The following is an 18,528-nucleotide window of genomic DNA, read 5'->3' on the forward strand; positions in this document are numbered from 1 at the left end:
ACCCCTTCTTGTATCTAATGACACCCGCTCTTACGGTTCTGCTCTTTCTTCATCCCTCTCTCTTCTCGTCTGTGGGTAATTAGCAGTGTTCTGCTTGATGAGATTAAAGCAAGGGATTAATCAGAGCACTAATTGATAGACACGGCCGCAGAGAGTTCCAATCCCCTACAGCTCTCACTCTCTCTGGTGTCTCTGCTCACTCTCTCTCTGTGTGCTGACTTATTGAAACCGCAGAGAGATACTCATACACAATTTCGGTACACGAAGAGTAGATAAAACAGAACATATTCATCATTAGTATGCAATGCGTAACAGAGAGAGAGAGAGAGAGAGAGAGAGAGAGAGAGAGATACTGTATGTACTGATTGAAACAAATGGAAGAGCGCTGATAAACTGTCAGTATGTATCTGTCTTTAAAATGGGCAAGAGATTAATAAATGGGATCAGAACCAAAATAGCTGTGGCATGTGCTAATGTACATGCTGTAGAGGCTGAGTCCAAACCAAACAGTTTTTCCCTTCATTTTGACACTTTAACTGTACTATAAATATAAGGGCAGTCAATTTAGTGTTCATTTAATTACATAAAAAAAGTTACAAAATGTGTAATTCGCTGACTTCTAAAAGTTAACTTTTTTAACGCGACAAAAATGTGGCGCTCATGACGTAAGATGCTTCAAAAAACAAGATGTGACGTAACAGACAAAAGATGTCTGGTGTGTATTAACATAAACAAAACAAATATTGTGGATGGAATACTAGACCACATCCTGAGTGGACGGAAATGTACCTCATACAGATGGACAGACTTTACAAGGTGGATTGCAGGGTGATAGTTAATATATAATTTTTTTCATATCAGGAACCTGTTATCTATTACAGTTATTAATGTAATGAATATATCATGCAATTAATTCAATTATAATGTTAAATTGATTGATAGTCCTTGTAAAAATAAAGCATAAAACAAAATGATTTGCGACAAAATCAATTGATTAATTCATAAAATAGTTGGAATTGTAAAATCTCCCAAGAGAATTCACTCTTACGATCTCTTTACCCAATTGTAATTTCCTAAATTGTAATGCTCTTTAGCTTTAATCCCCTCCCAGAGAATCATCATTAGTGATGGCCTTATGTTTTAATTATGCCATGTGCCCTTTGAGTACACTGACCTTTCACTTGGTCATGGGGAAGAAATTCACGGCTCATTTAAATACATGTAAAAAGGTTGGGAAACTTTCTATCAGATAAGTGTTGTCATCACTAGACAGAGTGGTTCATTATTAATGCTTCTGAAGGCAAATGTGTAGGAGGAGCAGTCATCCAAAGTTATGTTAAGTCAATGTTAATTTAATGGTAATGCATGGAAATCCAGAAGTTCTAATGATTATCATGCTGCCATTTTAAAATGGCCCGATTTTGTGGCTTAATCAGAAATCCCATACTCGATATATCAGCAAAATTCAATTATCACTTAATGGCGTGAAGCAATGCTCACTCATGGCCAGAAAATATTATGACAAGCAGCTGAAAGAAACATGGAAGAATGAGGGAGAAGAAAAGAGACATGAATCTATTATGGACTGGACAGAGACTGAGATTTTTTCATGTTTTTTTTTTTATATATATAAAACTGTGATTGTTTATTCTCTAAAGCACATCCAATATCTGAGATGAATGGAAAGAGAAATCAGTTACACTGAATGGTGGAGCAGGCATGATTGTAAGCTTCTCTGCAATGCAGGTTTAGACCCTTATCCAGGGACAGAACGTACGAGACAGACTTTCTTCAGCAAGATAAGACAAAAACTGAATGCTGCTGCATTTCTCATAGCCAAAGAATTGAACGTAAAACCTAAGGAAAAATACAAGAGACAAACATATAAAAAGAGAATTTAAAAATCCTACAGGATATAGACAAACACTCTCAGATTCACACACAAAAACCAAACAGGCCCAGACACACTCATTTAGCCCAACTCTGAGCTTGAAGAGCAGCAAATGTTTCAAATAATACTTAAAAAAAAGTATTTTACAGCATTTTAAACATTTCTGAATCTTTTTTTTGTTGTTTTTATTTTTTTCAGATTATATTTATTCCGTATGGTGTATATTCTTTGCCAACTACTTTTCACATTCTGACCACAGAGGAACAAGTGCGAGAGATTTGAGACATTGTTTTGAAAGAAGTCATGCACGTATAATATTTTAATCAACTTATAAAGTTAGAAAAGGGGAATGTTCAAGACAAAAAAGAAGGTTTCTTCTGATGCAATCCTTTTAGAGTCGGGTTTCTTCAGCCATCACTTTTAGTCTCACTGTCTGGCAACTTGTCATGCCTAAATTACCTTTACAAATCGGAAACTCAACACAAAATCGTACAAGGCAGGCAAGAGTATGAGCTAAAAGGCATTCTCCAGTAATATTTTTTCTTCTTTTAAAATAAAGACCTTGTTTTTTACACAACCATTATACAACATAACATTATATGGTCGTGGTCGGTCAAGTTTTAAAAAACAAAACAAAATAAAAAATATGATTTTTCGAATTGGATCACTGTACTTCATACGCTCCAATTTCTCATCAAGGGAGAATGAGATTTCTTAAGGGAAAATGAGTCCTGTGTTTATCAACAAAAGTTTTGACAAAACATTCTCTGTTTCCTTTGTTTGTTTCCACATAGTAGTCAAAGAGGTGTTGTGCACCGTTAATGCAGGGATGAAAGGAAAGCAAAAGGTAGTCGAGAGGAGCAGACCGGAACGGGGGAGTGTGTGCCCAACAGAAGAAACTTTTCAAAATGGCAACCGACCCTGAGATTGCAGGAGTCCGATACAAAACACACCACAAAAGGCACTTTATCAACAACAGTGCTTCTGTTCTACTGAAATTCAAGTTGAGAGAAAAAAGTGTGTGTGGAACTCTCTTTAGTGATAAAGCGAAGGGAAAAAAACTAGCGCACTCGTTTTTTTTTTATTCCCGCACGCTGAGAGTTCGCTGTCCCCATCGCAACTCGATTCCATCTTGAGCCTCTAGGCGGTCCGAGAGGAATGACAAAACAACACTGAAGAAACCACAACGCGGAATATTGTAAAAAAGCCGTAAAATACTTGTGGATTGCAGCAAAGGTCCAGAGCAGGCTGCAGGGCAATATCCCCCCCTCTCAATGCCTCCGTAGCGTGCAGAGGAACTTTAGTTGAGAGATAATCAGCCCACGTCGGAGGTTTGGCGTTCGGCTTCTCGATAAAACATCCGAGAAGCCAATTGTACCTCCTGGCCCTCTCCGTTCCCCTCCGTCTTCCTCTCGTTTCCAACTTCAGTCCTCTCCCCCTCCGCCGTAGAGGTCCGCCAGCTTTTTGAAGCGAGGACCCCAGTCATTGAGGTAGTCGTAGTCCTGTTCCCCAGAGCTGGAGGAGTCCAGGGAGCTAACGGAGCCCGCTGTGGAGCCGCTGCCCTCGTAGTCAAACACCAGCAGGGAGTCGTAGGGGGGAGCGGTGGGGTCATTATCTGCCGCGCGCAGACCCTAATATGAACATGAGACAAGGCTGGTGGAACAGATGCGTACTAAACACTCTAAAAGCCACTGCTGTAAAGTGCTTAAAGGGGTCACATCAGGAGGAATCAAATTGATCTTGATCGTTTGAGATGAAAGACCTTGATGCACTATGAAAGCACACTGTAACTTCCTCCTCTGTGAAATATGACTCATTTTGGTTCTTTTCCACATAAGGCAGATCACATCAACATGTCTATCCACGTTATTTATCTATCTAAAACTGTAAAATTTTAATTATTACTAAAAAGGCTAATTCAAAATACTAATAGTATATAAGTAATACTTAAATAACACTGGCCCAGTCATAGTGAGGAAATAAGGAAAAATCGGGATAGATTATTCCCATTACACCAAATGTACACATTTTTGTCAATACTTGGGCTGTTTATTCTTCTGTATCACTCTGCATATCTTAAAGAGGCCACAAGGTTGGGAATGAATGAAGCTTATTTTTAACAGGATTGATCATTTTAAAATCACACTTTATACACCTTAATTTATTTAAGCACATAATTTATTCCATTTTCTTCTCTGAAGCCCACTTACAATCTTAGTTTTTTTTTGGTGGCAGAACTGAATCAGAATTTAATTTCTCCCTTTGTTCAAAAGACGTTTTTAAAGGCCCACTGAAGTGCCTTGAAACACGCAGCGTTATTTAATGTGTTGACATAATTTCCACTGAAACAGGAAGACAGGGCGGGACATATCGAAAAGCTCCTCCCCTTTTTTTAAATAGCCAAAAGAGTTTAGTTCATATCACGGCTCTGCAAAGCCGCATTTGACAGCTTATAGATTTAACAGCCGTCTAATAGATTCCCCTATTAGATTTAATATTAAACAGTTACTAAAGCAAAACAGTGAATATAATCATGCTGAGGATGAGTAGTTTGAAAAGTGTGTAATTTATGTTGGTGCATGGCATGGGTGTAATCTCTTCTACTCGTCAGTTTCTAATGCAGAGTCTAACCAATTCTCCTCCATATTGCTTTAAAATATAGCATTCCATGCAGAATTCAAATGGGTCCGATTTGCTTTCTGGTCTGTGCCGACTTGTGCCAATGATCTGCTCTGTGCTATTGTGTCTCTGGACCGGAGCAGACTGAATGCACTCTGCAGCAGGTTAGTTTCTTGTAATTATGCCTTATTTACTTTTAATACTATAGCAAGCACACGTAGAAACGTGTAACTATATCACCTTAAAATAAAGGGTTACCGAGTGATGTCATCAAAATCGGCTATCCAAATGGGCGAAGTGAGAGACTTGAAGTTTTGAATACTTATATCTTCTAAATGTGAATTTTGTCATTGAATTGGAGCACACTAGCTTATAGATAACCTTAAAGCAAACATATTCATACTAAAAGCCCCAAAAAATTACATTTTGATTTAATAGGGACTTTAAAGGCACAACAAATACACCGTTTGATTCTAAAGGTCAGACGGAAGATTCAAATTGGATGAAAAATAAATTCTAATAATTTTAACACAAAAAACTACGATTATATGTGGACCTCAGGGAAGAAAACGGTTATGACCCTTTTAAGTACAGCTTTCCAATCTCTGTGAATTAATATTTATTTCCTATGCCGCTCTGCAGGTATTAGTCAAACCTAAGGCATAACTAGATTATCTTCATGATAAGAAACAGAGGAAGCATACGTCAATGATGAACTCCCCGATGTCCCCTGGGTGTGGTACCGTTGGCCGAACAGGGTACTGAGATTCTAGGATAACGGGTCTCTCGTCCACTCTCCGCACACCTGCAGGCTTGCTCATTATGTGGTCTAGAGACTCGGGCTGCTGCAGCTGACTCAGGTCATAGTCCTGTAACAGAAATAAAAATAGACCAGTGCAAGTCTCAAACAAGGTCAGCATTGCTCTTGCAACAGACAAAGAAGCAGAAAACCTTGACTCGTCAATCGATAAAAGCACAATGTGTGTGACATTTACCTGATCTTCCTCTCCTCCTCCCTCTTCATCATACTTCAGAATATTATCTCTGACGTCATCCTCAGGGTCGATCAATAAGGGTTTTGTCTGACGCTCCTTCTCCCTTCTTTTCACCCACACCACAAAGAACAGAACCATACCTAAAGAAAACACACACAGGATCATGCACCTATTTTCTAATTTTGAGGGGGTATCAGTGGCAGTCTAGACTTAATTGATGCCATAGGCAAGATAAGATTTGACAACGAAAACAAAACAATCTCTAATTATATATATACATATATATATATATATATATATATATATATATATATATATATAATGTGTTAGTCCACTTTTACAGCAGCATACTGTTCAAAAGTTTGGGTCAGTAGATATTTCTAATGTTTTGAAAGAAGTCTCTTATGCTCACCAAATCACCAAAAAATATATTACTGTGACAATTATTTGTACAATTTAAAATAACTGTTTTCTATTTTAAAATATTTTAAATTCCTGTGATGGCAAAGCTGAATTTTCAGGAGTTATTACTCCAGTCTTCAGTGTCACAAGATCTTTTCCCCCCAGGATTTCTTGATGAATAGAAATTTGCAAAAGAGCAGCATTTATTTGAAATAGAAATAATATGAATATCATTATACATGTCTTACTGTCACTTTTGATGTATCTCAGTATAATGCATCCTTGCTGAATAATATTAATTTGAAGCTGAAGTATTATAATTTTTTATTTACTGACCCCAAATATTTGAACAACAGTGTGCATTAATATAATATAAAATATAATATAAAATAAAATATAAGCTGTGAGGTTCATATAGCTGAGAAAATGTTTACTGACAGTTAAATGAAAATTAATAATCAAATATTAAATGACAGATTGAAAGGTTATTAATCACAATTTACTGATGTTGTGAAGATTTGGTTTTTGTTGCATTCTCTGATTTAATTATCCATCCATTTATAAATCAAACCACCAATCCGTCCCCTGATCCATCCATCACTTACTGAGCAGTATAATGATACAGATGAGGATGGTGATAATAGCTCCAGTTCCCAGCCCGGCCACAGTCACCGCCCCGATCACAGTACAGTCTCCGTTTTCATCACAGGGACACACCTTCACCTTCAATACGGAGGTGTTGGACAGGGGAGGGTTTCCGGAGTCCGTAACTAAAATGGGCACTCTGTACATGCCTGCCTCCAGGTACGGGATCCGAAGTTTCAACTGGGCATAATTCCCTAGATAGAGATAGGAAATTAAATCCAAAATTAAACATTTGGCTTTTATACTGTCACTGTGTTAAGGCCAAAGTCAAATATTTGAATATGATCTTTTTTTCTATCGACTATTAATGTTAGATGTATTAAACTGAAGAGAAACATTTTCACATTTTATTCAGCTTTATTAACACATTAACGGGAGTTAAAAATGACCTGTTGAAGTGTTAAAAACCTTGAAATACTTTGAATTTGTAAAATCCATGTCTAACCATTCAGGCGTGAAATGGTCCAGTTGCGGCGTGCAGAAGAGGGGTAAGAGGGCAGCTCAAAGACATATGGGCCAGCGTTGGGTTCTGAATCTAAATCCGTGGCTGTGATGTTGACCGGATAGCCATGTCGTGACCTCTCGCAAACCAGAGCCTCCTGAGGATCTAGGACAGGAACGTTGTCGTTCACATCTATCAAATAAATCTGGAGAGTACCGGTTCCTGTGGCAGGAGGGGAACCTATAAGACAGAAAGAGGATAACGATAGTCAAGGGGTTATGGTCATAAAGTTTATGTATTTGTCCTGAAAACTCTCAGTTGTGTCAGATATAAGAAATGATAACTGCACATAAATATTTCACAAAGCTGTTTTCTCTTTAATAGAGCTGGGCTCTCTCAGAGGACAGATATGTGTAATAACTTTGCCTGAAGAAACAGACACATCTGTTCCCTATGGCTGTGCGTGAATCAAAGACAAAACGTAGCATACCGAGGCTAGATATATTAATACTGGCTCTCACAACACAATCTCCCATCACAGATGAGAGGCATTTGTGGAAAACACAGGTGTATCATTCTCAAAGCTCTAAATGAGTAACAGGCTACATATTATAAAGATTGATTCTGTCAAATTCTGTTATTAGAAGGTCCGATATGAGTCTAAAATACAACTCGTCAACCCTGGACATCTGTATCAGCTGCTAGACAAAACGACAGTCCCCAAAGACATATTGATTTAGGCCAATATGCCTTTGTTCAGATAGGATGCCTGACAAGGCCTGCCACTGCAGACACCTTTGAAAACTTCAGGGAAAAACACACCAAGACAGGCAGATAGACTGGTCGATTTCCTAATCATACCAACCTCCCCTGAAGTTTTCCGAGCTTGTGAAGCAATACCTTGTTAAGCAATTTTAGTTTCTTCATTTCATAGAGTTTGACTAAAAATAAACATGCCAATAAACCGTGATAAAAACTCTACATTAGCAAGTGTGTAATTTATCTTTTTAGCATGTATAACATCTGCAAAGTTACAAAGCTCAGTTTCCCACAGAAATATTTATTCTATCTAACAGAGAAAACTGATCTAAACCTGCCTAAAAGTCCAGTCCAGATATTACTTCCTCAAACGTCTACGTCACAATGTGAAATATTAGCATAATGCCCGCCATAAGGCGTACACAAAGAAGCTAGAATGCTCCAAGCTAGCATTGGAAGCTAGAAACAGAGAATGGGGAGTTAGGGTGGAGGAGGGATGCTGGAAAACTGTCCTGGAATCGAGGGGAGTTGGCTATTTACATACAGTTGTAATAAAAATTATTCAACCCTCATTGCAAATCAAACAGAAGTAATTGAAATAGCTCAACACAACAAATGTTTCAAGTGGTTTTCCTAAATTCAACTGAAAATGCAACTTTTAATGACTTCTGCAGTCTCAAAACTATTCAACCCCCTGAATAGAATCCCTCACAACAGCACAAATCTGCAAAACAGGTGTTGTCTCAAGCACACCTGATGCAACTAATCAAGGGCTTCATTAGTTGCACCAGATGTGCTTGAGCTAGAACACATGAAATATCTAATCTGGCTAGGTTTGTTGAGTGTCACGTTTGACTGCATGTTAGAAATATGGCCAAAAGAAATAAGTCAAAAGAATGGTCCAAAAAGTTGAGAGAATATATCATTGCCCTTCACAAACAAGGACGAGGATACAAAAAGTTAGCAAAGGCACTAAATGTTCCTAGAGACACCGTTGGAAGCATTGTCGCAAGTTAAAGGAATAGTGGTTACACTACCTGGACGGGGCAGAAAATGGAAGCTATAAACGGCTACAACCAGATTTCTGAGAAGGCAGGTTCAGAAAAACCCTCGAGTGGCTGCAAAAGACCTGCAACAAGACTTGGTGGCAACAGGCACTGAGGTTTCAGCTTGCACAGTAAGGTGCGTTTCCATGTCAGAACTCTAAGACATACACCACTACTGACCCCAAAGCACAAGAAAAGTGCTCAAAATCATATAAATAAGCCACAGAAGTTTTGAGATTCTGTTCTGTGAAGCGATGAAACAAAACTTTTCCACCCTATGGATCTGGAGGAAGAAGAATGAAGCATATGCTGAAAAGAACACTCTGTCTACAGTTAAAGGGTGTTCTATTAAGTACTAGAGATGCTTGCCATGAAGGGGTTGAATAATTTTGAGACTGCATAAGTCATTAAAAGTTGAATTCGGGGAAAACACCTGAAACATTAGTTGTGTTGAGGTATTTGCATTACTTTTGTTTGATTTGTTCATTGCAAACAGCTAAAAGTCTGTACATTTTGTCAATAAACCTGATGTGCGATGGAGGTTCAATAATTTTGATTACAACTGTAGGCCTATGTAGATTATATGAACATGCTCCTCCCAAACTTTAACAAAATATAATTTCTATTATACCCAATAAACAAAATAATGAACTTTTAAAATAGCATCATATGGCCCCTTTGTAATATATAATCAAACATGCTCACCTTCAAGGTGTTTTTCTTTCATATGTAGCATTGGAAGGTATGATTCATTCTAGTGAATCTGTTCATTAACATTGGCCTTTCTCATTAGTAGATTTGAAAAATCCATTTCATTCTAGACTGTTCAAAGACTGTGCCCTCTAATATTCATTGAAGCACGGGAAAGTCTTAATTCATTCTAGTGAATTGGTTCATTCAGACTGTATTCTCTTAAATGTAGAATTCGATAGTCTGATTCATTTTAGTGAATTGGTTTGTTTGGATGGTTCATGTGAATGAGCAGATTAAAAACAATTCACAGATTTAAGTCACTGGACAAGTTTTTGACTCGATTATGTAAATTTGTGTTTTGATGATTAGGGTAACAGTATCAACCTTGAAAATATTCAATCTGCAATCTTTTCAAGGTTAATACTGTCACCCTAATTCCTCATTCATTCAGAACCCTAATTTTTTTATGCCAAAAAATGGTTCTGATTATACAGTATTTATATGAACTTATTGCCCCCTAATTTCAATGTTGTTAGCTATTTTTTTTAAGATGGTAGTATGGCTATTTTCTGATTCAAAACAATAGATTGACTGTAAATTACGATTAGCTTGTACTATAGTGTGATTGGACAAGTTAGAGTTTCCTCAACACTGGTGTGAGAACCCCTCATCCTCAAAAACCATGAACAAAACTATATGAGGTAAAACAAATGACCTAGATTACATTAAATACAGGTTCACTTGTGACAAAGATAAACATGGTACCTAATCGTACCAACTCACCCTGAAGTTTTCTGAGGGTGTGAAGCAACTCTTTGTGTTAAGCATAAGCAATCTACTCTCTCCATTTGAGAAAGTTTGAGCAAAAATGGACAAGCAAATCAACTGTGATTGGACAGCAGCTTTGTTGGAACACTTTCTTGGTTGAATAGAGCATGAGAATGAAATCCAATAAGAATAGAAAAATGCCCCAGTGCTGATAGGTTATGAATCGATAGGCTGTGAACAGCTTTTTTGCTCTGTGGGACAAATGAAGTTCAAGCTAACCAACCTCTCTCCAAGCTGACCTACACAATCGTTCAAATCCATTTTTTTTCATCACAGCACCTTTAATGCATCGACACTCAGTTTTGATTTCGTTCAAACTTTCCAACTTTCTTACCGTTATCCACGGCCAAAAAGGTTGCTTCATATACATTCTTCTTCATATACGGCGACTCACGATCCAGCACCGCCATGGTGGTGATCCTTCCATTGGTCCTGTTGATTTTCAGCCAGTTGGCTGGATCTGACAGTTTGGAGTACCTGAAGGCCAAAAGCATTTGTTCATCAGATTACTCAGGATAAAAATCCATAAGCATCCGCAAGACGCAGTATAGAGCTCAACGTTCAATCATAATTTATGCTGTAACAGTATGGCTGAGGGTAATAATGTAGAACTTTGAGATCATCAATCCATTTAAATGCCGTTAAAATCATATTTAGCCTGTTATGAGGATATAGCATGTGGATTATTAAGATATGTCCCTCATTCAGTCGCAGCATGGGCTCTGTTCTGATCAATGGATCTGCTCGGAGAAATGTGGAAACATTTACACTCAATCAAATCAAGGATGTGACACACAATCTTTCTTCTATATATTATTGGGTAATGTATCAGGCTTCTGCTCTATTAATTCAAAACACTGAAGTTAAAAACAGTAACAGTCTATTTATCTGCTAGACCAGTTCTCAAAGTTGCTAACAATGCGACTGCATTGACTGCTACTGGTGTTTAAATATTATCATGGAATATTATATTTTTAATTTTATATATAGCTATACAGCTAATATTGCTAATAATCAAGCCCACACTTAATATTTTTGTTGTTTGTTTATCAGGGCCTGTTGTTTGCTTATTTGAGCCTATAACATTGACAGATTCCGAGAGCGAGAGCGCCACAGTGTGGACTGTATTGATTGGACTGTTCCTTGCGCACAGTGATCTATGGAGCAAGTCTAGTGAAGGTCCCTCGAGTGTGTGAGTGAATGTGCATGGAGGCAAACTTTGGATCAATACTTCAAGCTGGCAAGATGCCCGCACACTTTTGAGTCATGGAAAAAAAGAGAAATCAAGAGAGATCAAGCGTGAACGACTGATAGAGTGAGAGAGAGAGGGGGAGACACAATAGAAGCAGCAGTGTGGGGAATGGTTTGGCTCATTACTCAATGACCTTTCACCCTGTTGCTTGGCAACCCAGGCACAACCAAGGGACTAGAACAGGAGAGAGTCAATTAAAAGCATTTAGCTGCTCCCAAGGGTGTTAATGGTGCGAACGATATGTGCTACATCACTTGACATACAGCACAGTATGGAAATTGCATGTACTTTTGATGTTTGCTCACGAAGTCCGGGCTGACCTGCACCTGAGAGTGATGGATTTGTTTTAAGCCTGGTTGCTATAAAAATGGCTCTTAAACTCACCAGTCAAATAAAGTGCTCATGGATTAATGGACATTTTAAAACTTAAAGCATGACTCGGCAGAAAATTGAAAAGTGAACAGAGTGGGTGGAATATACTAGACTTCATGTGGCAGACACATTGGGTTGATTTGCTATTCATGTGTGTCACTCATGAGTGCTTTATTTAAATCATCAATAAACATCAATCATTCAAGAAGACTCTGAAACTCTGAAAGCATTGAAATAACAGTATTGTTTTTTATGAAGCATATAAAGATTTGAAATGTCAGAACAAAAATAAGCTTTCAGTGAAAGGAAATGCACATTTTCTATAATGTACATGTTCAATCTTTACGTAAAAAGTCATTTTGATATTTTTGTGGGGCTTAATAAAAATTGTAACTGCAATAAAGAACAAAACTGCATAACAATAATAATAACTAATAAGCCATAAAACAGTAAAATTATATCAGCAGATTCCTGACGTTGTGTCAAGGTCATTATTATTATTTTTAAATATCACATTTTTTACCTTTTTATGAAAAGTCCATTCAAAATGTCTTCAATTTTACTTAAAGGTGCTCTAAGCGATCCCGGGAGTCGTAACTTCTTGTTGACATTCGAATTGTTGTCAAACAAAACGGAGGCTAGCTAGACCCTCCCTCCTCCTCATCCCGTCTCCTCCCTCCTCCCCTCCCTTCCGGCATAAAGGAAAGTCAAAATAGTCACTACAAACAAAGTTAAGTTTTACTGATACTTCATTCAATGTGTAATGTCGCCAAGTTAGATAAATGCTTTTATATATTGCAGAACAGAATGCAGAAAAAGAGAAACATTATCTTAATCGTTTCGCCACCTGAGGTTATAACTATAGCTCCCATACAAGGACGCACTAATAGCAAGATAACGTTAGCTTCGCGTTTCCCAGAGCATAAACAACGGCGGTGGCGTAAACAAATTTAGTCAAAGTTGTCAATAACCTATAAATGGACATTCAAATTCATAACAAACAGTGGATGAAAACAACCATTCACACAAATTGTCGCCCTACTGTGAATTTGCTTGATCATTTACAATAGAGATTGATCGCTGCTAGAAACATACATGTTGTATTCACCAAAGCTAACGCTGACTGCATAGTTCTAGCTAATTACATCCTTGTGTTGGTTTGGCGAACATGAACGTCAGTTTAGAAAGAAAAATGGATTTACCTGTTCTGCAAAAACAGAGCAACTGAATGTCGGATTGGAAGCCCTTCTGCCGGCGGAGTTCTCGCCACCTTTCGAAGGTTTTTCCGATGTAAATTCGGGACTTCACGCGTTCCTTATCCTTGTCCCTTTTATTTGCAATTTGTTCATCGAAACGTCGTCTCTTTGGTCGTGTGTCGACCATAATTCAAACATCCCTCTTCATGCTTCTCTCTCCTCCACACACCCCCTTCATGTGTACGCGCACTAACCCCCCAAACCCCACCCTCCAATACTTCTTGTCGGTGATTGGCTGGAGCACTGTTTGTTATGTTTCGTGGTGCGGGTGAGCCCAGTTTGTTTTTGTTGCCGTTTGTGGAGCCTGTGGTGTCTAGAGAGACCGCGTTTTTTTACAGTGTGTTCAGGGCACAGGCAGCTAGCGGATAGTGAGGAGATGTTTGCTGTATGTGACAAAAAATGTTTGGGCCTAAAAAACGCGTCGCATCACTTAGAGCAGCTTTAATGGTTACACCAATTGACATTGAGTCATTAAATCAGTTTAAACATTTTTCAAAAATGTGTGAAACCAACTTGAATATAAAGAGAATTTTAATCATAACTTGACACTTTTGAGCTAAACTGAATTTTCTAAAAGATTTTCCTTTTTTTCATCTCAGACATACTTTGTCATTGACCCATATGTGTGTTTGAGCGAGGAAGAACATAAATGATTGACATTTACGGTCACTCAGAAAGATTGACATCCTGAGTTTCAATCAGACAGACAACAGCACTTCCTGTCATTCCACTCTACCTGATAGTCTGCTGGATGAAGCGGTCTGGATCCAGTGCAGCGAAAGTAGCGAGGGTGGTGTCAGCAGGCACTCCCTCTTCAAAGCGGATGACTTTAGGATTGGACGGGAACACGGGGGCCTCATTGACATCCAGCACTGTGATAGTAACACTAGCAGAGGAGGACGGCGAGGAGGGGATCCCACTGGCCAGGTGAGCTTGATTCGAGACCACCACCATCAGCATGAAGGCTCCGTTCCTCTCATAGTCGACTGGCTGCACATATGCACACAAACACACAGGTTTCTTAAACCTTCGATGAACTTGGTTGTGCTCCAACAACGTGAAGGTGATTTTAGATCTGGTAACATAAGCAAGAAGCTTTTTTGTTAGAGGAAACATGATTCAATGAAACCATTAATTGAAACAGCAAAAACCATTTCACCTAAAAGACTCTTCACTCTCAGGCTGAATGGCCTGAAAGAGACTCCAGAAGTGTTAGAAGAGGAACAGAAAGTGACTCAGTTTGAGTTAAAAGATGAAGTGAACCCTGGAGTAAAGGTTAGGAGTTGACTAGTGAGAGAGGATCAGCTGTTTCGTGGATAGTGTGGTGTGCCGAAAGAGGCTGACATACTTGTCTAAGTATACCAAGGGCTTCTACTCTGTTGCACACACACACACACACACACACACCACACACACACACACACACACACACACACACACACACACACACACACACGCACACACACACACACACACACACACACACACACACACACACACACACACACACACACACACACACACACACACACACACACACACACACACACACACCATGCAAATGGCCAAAGAAAGTATGCAAAACATGCATACACAAAGGTTTTGAAGTCACACATCACTGACTCCTTAAAGGGATAGTTCACTTTGAAATAAATTTTTGGTATGTTTTAGCTTACCTCAAGGGCATCCAAGATGTAGGTGTCTTTTTTTCCGCAGTAGTTTCAATTTTGATATTTTTAGGTCAAACCGTTCTTGTCTGTCAGTCATATAATGCAGGTCTGTGGTCACTGTCTCAAAGAGCATGCACAGAGTCCAAATTAAAACAATTCCCCGTCGTCCAAATTAAACAATTGCGAAACCGTAGCCAAGGCGACATCTGTTGTATATATCTATACCCGCCCGCGCTCTCAGATCACTTGGACGTGGCTGAGTTCAAGAGGTAAAAACGATATAAAAACTGTTCGTTTTTCTCACACAAACCGCTCGTTTCGTGTCTTAGGCCATCAATGTGTACTTACGATGGGGAATTGTTTAATTTGGACGACGGGGAATTGTTTTAATTTGGACTCTGTGCATGCTGTTTGAGACAAGTGACCATAGACCTGCATTATATGACTGACAGACAAGAACGGTTTGACCTAATAATATAAAAATTGAAACTACTGCGGAAAAAAAGACACCTACATCTTGGATGCCCTTGAGGTAAGCTAAAACATACCAAAATTTAATTTCAAAGTGAACTATCCCTTTAATATTAGAGTAATACAGGCTACAAAACTGCAGGAGAAAGATCAAAGTTTATGCACAATATATATATAAAAACACATATATATTAATCTGGGAGCTATTCACCTGTGTTGGATTGCAATATCATGCTTCTTGCATTACCATGCAAAATATGCTTTTTCCTGGTCTATTATTTCACTCAGTATGGTTTAACACATTAAGAAATAATGTGTCAAGTATTCTTTGTAATAGTGACAAATAATTAACTTCAATGAATAATTGAGACACAGTAGTTTCTAGCAGTTTAAATTATCATTTTTATGATTCCTTAAATGGAATAGGTTTTAATTAGACATGCACCAATATTACATTTGTCAGCCGATACCGATAGTCGATTTTTCTGAATGATATTGAAACTATACAGAGAACCATCTCATTTGGTACACTATAATATTGGTTGCAATTAACAACAGAGATTTTAACAACATTTATTTGGGTGTAATTATTATATCTGAAGATACATACTGTAGCAGTTTAATATAATAATATTAAACTGCTTTGTATTTTCAGATATAATAATTACACCCAAATTCATGTTTGTATACAACTCAGTTGCACATATAAGGTTGGTTTCATAAGCACTTGTATTCATGGCAAATTTATTTAAACATACAAATATAATTAACAGTAAATAAACTCCTCTCTAGTGTTTTTTTTTTGTTTTTTTATACATTGAGTGACTTTCCTGAGGTAAATTCAACATTATTGTTCACAAACTGTTTTATTGACATCTTTCCACAGTTGAAAATGGCTGATATTGAAAATTATAGCTTTTATTGGCCAATACATAGATCCATCTCTAGTTTTAATCTATATTAATAATGGAGATTTGAATTGTAGTAAATTATATTGTCATGATTTTGATGAAGAGAAGGTCATATGAAATGGCAATTTGAGTTAGGAAACATTCGAGCAATCATCTTTTAGTAGAAATGTTGCTATTTTAAAAACTAATTCCAGGTAAAGCTGCTTCCATGTCTGAAGAATCAGTGATGGGACTGAGGACAGATAGTGGATGAGAAGATTTCACACATGAGAGATTTAAATGTTTGAGTATGCAGAGTTTGAGAACAAATCAAAAGATCAGCAGCCTGAGAACCAAGAATCATGTTTACAATGTAACCAACAAGACACACCCACCTTAACCACTATGACCCTGCCGTCGTTGGTGATCTCATCAGTGCGTATGGCGAAATGGCCCAATGGATCTCCTCCTGTAATCCTATAGACGGCATTCCAGTTGGGTGTATGAGGCTGATCCTTGTCTCTGACAGTCAAATTGGCCACGACCACACCCACAGCGTTCTCTGGGACCTCTCCAAGGAACTAAGAGGAAGTGACGACACGTAAATAAAATCAGACACTCGAGTTCTTTTAAAACAAATAAATGTTTTTCAAATACATGTATTACAGGGACAACTGACTTAGAGGAACTTGGAGTTCAGATGCTTGCTCAAGGCACAATGGTGATGGTACATGCATGGGTTATTAGGAAAAAAATCAATTAAGGTTTTGCTCTTGGACTCAAAGCTTTTTGGGGGTGGCTTCAGAGTATCACAATATAGTTCAAGTTAGCATTACAGACAGTGTTAGGGCTAAGTTTTAAATCTTGTTTGTTACACAAGGTTCTTGAAAGAATATCACACACTCTACTAGCTATACCAACAGCCCAAGGTGCAAATGTGCGGCAGGCTGTAGCACACAAACACAAGCTCATTACAGCTCAGTAATCTGCAGTTTAAAGGGGTTATGAAGTGTGTCTGCCAGATGCTGTTTACTGTAATGGCATCACCATGCAGCAGAGACTACAGCCAAATACACACTGCTACATGCTCAGTAGAGACCAGTGCTCCAGTGGAGGCTAACTGTAGCTTCCCAAGATACAGGCTATTTATAATTTACATTGAGGTCAAGCTCCTCGTAGAGTAGCCAGTTGCTTGAAAAACTAGGTAGCTACACTTCAAGCTACTAACAAAAGCTGTAAACAAACAAACTACTACTTAGCCATTAGAGTAATAGTAGCACAGTTAGCTACTTGAAAACAGTAGTTTTCTGCAACACAAGCTAGGCTACTAACAAAAGTACTACTATAGCAATGGACTAATTAGCTATTCTTAGCTAAGTAGTTAGCAACAAAATTAGCTAGACTAAAAGCTACAACTATGCTAACAAAGAATACTAGCTATTAAATTATTTGGCTATTTGAAAAGTAGTTTGCTACTAATACGGACTAATTAGCTATTCTTAAAGTAGTTCGCTACAAGAAAGTAGTTTGGCACTACAAGCTACTATACTAATAAGCACTAATAAGTAGTATGCCTAAGCTACTTGAAAAAGTTGTTTTCTACACTACAAACCACTAACAAAAGCTGCTATACTAATATAGATTAATTATGTCACTATCTGGTGACAGAAGAATAACCAATTAATCTATGTTAAAATATTGAAGATATTAAAAGTTAGCTTCACTACAATGACTAACAGGCAAACCAACAATTCAGTAGTTAGCTTCACACCAAGCTACAAAAATAAAAGTAAACTACACCAAAGCTATGTAAGGAGCCAGAATATTTTAAGATGCTGTACATCCATAGGCATAATTTGCACGGGACATATCCTGAAACATCTCGCTGCACAGATATACCTAATGCAAATGAAATGTATCCAGTTGACGTTAATTTGTTAATTGGTTATACTTCTGTCACCAGATAGTGACATACTTCATCTATTTTAGCATTGCAGCTTTTGTTAGTGGGTTGTAGTATAGAAAACTACTTTTTCAAGTAACTTAGGCCTACTATTCAGTCTAGTGCTTATTAGTATAGTAGCTTGTAGCGTTAAAAACTACTTTCATGTAGCTGACGACTTTAAGAATAACTAATTAGTCCTCTTTATTTGTCTTAAATAAGAGGTGATCTGGCACTGTAATGTGTTGTTTTTTGTAAATCATGCTGAGTGTTTGTTGCTTATGTAATCAGTGGTGGACCGTCCTCTTTTGGCTTCACACAGACAAGCGCGTCAATATATCGCTTAATGCTGTTG

The 18,528-nt window shown here is 37.9% G+C and overlaps 1 protein-coding gene across 2 annotated transcripts in view; it reads right to left on the bottom strand.

Annotated features, from left to right (window-relative positions):
* Nucleotides 1–931: 931 nt before the first annotated feature.
* The window catches only part of cdh4 (cadherin 4, type 1, R-cadherin (retinal)), a 242,970-nt gene continuing 225,373 nt past the window's right edge, over nucleotides 932–18,528 (bottom strand). For both annotated transcript variants that reach the window (XM_082156118.1, XM_082156117.1), the window contains 8 exons: nucleotides 16,627–16,812; nucleotides 13,937–14,190; nucleotides 10,655–10,797; nucleotides 6,998–7,234; nucleotides 6,513–6,746; nucleotides 5,506–5,645; nucleotides 5,215–5,379; nucleotides 932–3,522 (listed from right to left, as the gene is read on the bottom strand). In XM_082156118.1, coding sequence (XP_082012244.1) covers nucleotides 3,316–3,522; nucleotides 5,215–5,379; nucleotides 5,506–5,645; nucleotides 6,513–6,746; nucleotides 6,998–7,234; nucleotides 10,655–10,797; nucleotides 13,937–14,190; nucleotides 16,627–16,812 — 1,566 coding nt within the window. In that variant the 3' untranslated portion in view covers nucleotides 932–3,315. The remainder of the gene's footprint in view (nucleotides 3,523–5,214; nucleotides 5,380–5,505; nucleotides 5,646–6,512; nucleotides 6,747–6,997; nucleotides 7,235–10,654; nucleotides 10,798–13,936; nucleotides 14,191–16,626; nucleotides 16,813–18,528) is intronic.

This window comes from Leuciscus leuciscus (genome assembly GCF_965113295.1).
Source record: "Leuciscus leuciscus genome assembly, chromosome: 23".
NCBI classification, from domain to species: domain Eukaryota; kingdom Metazoa; phylum Chordata; class Actinopteri; order Cypriniformes; family Leuciscidae; genus Leuciscus; species Leuciscus leuciscus.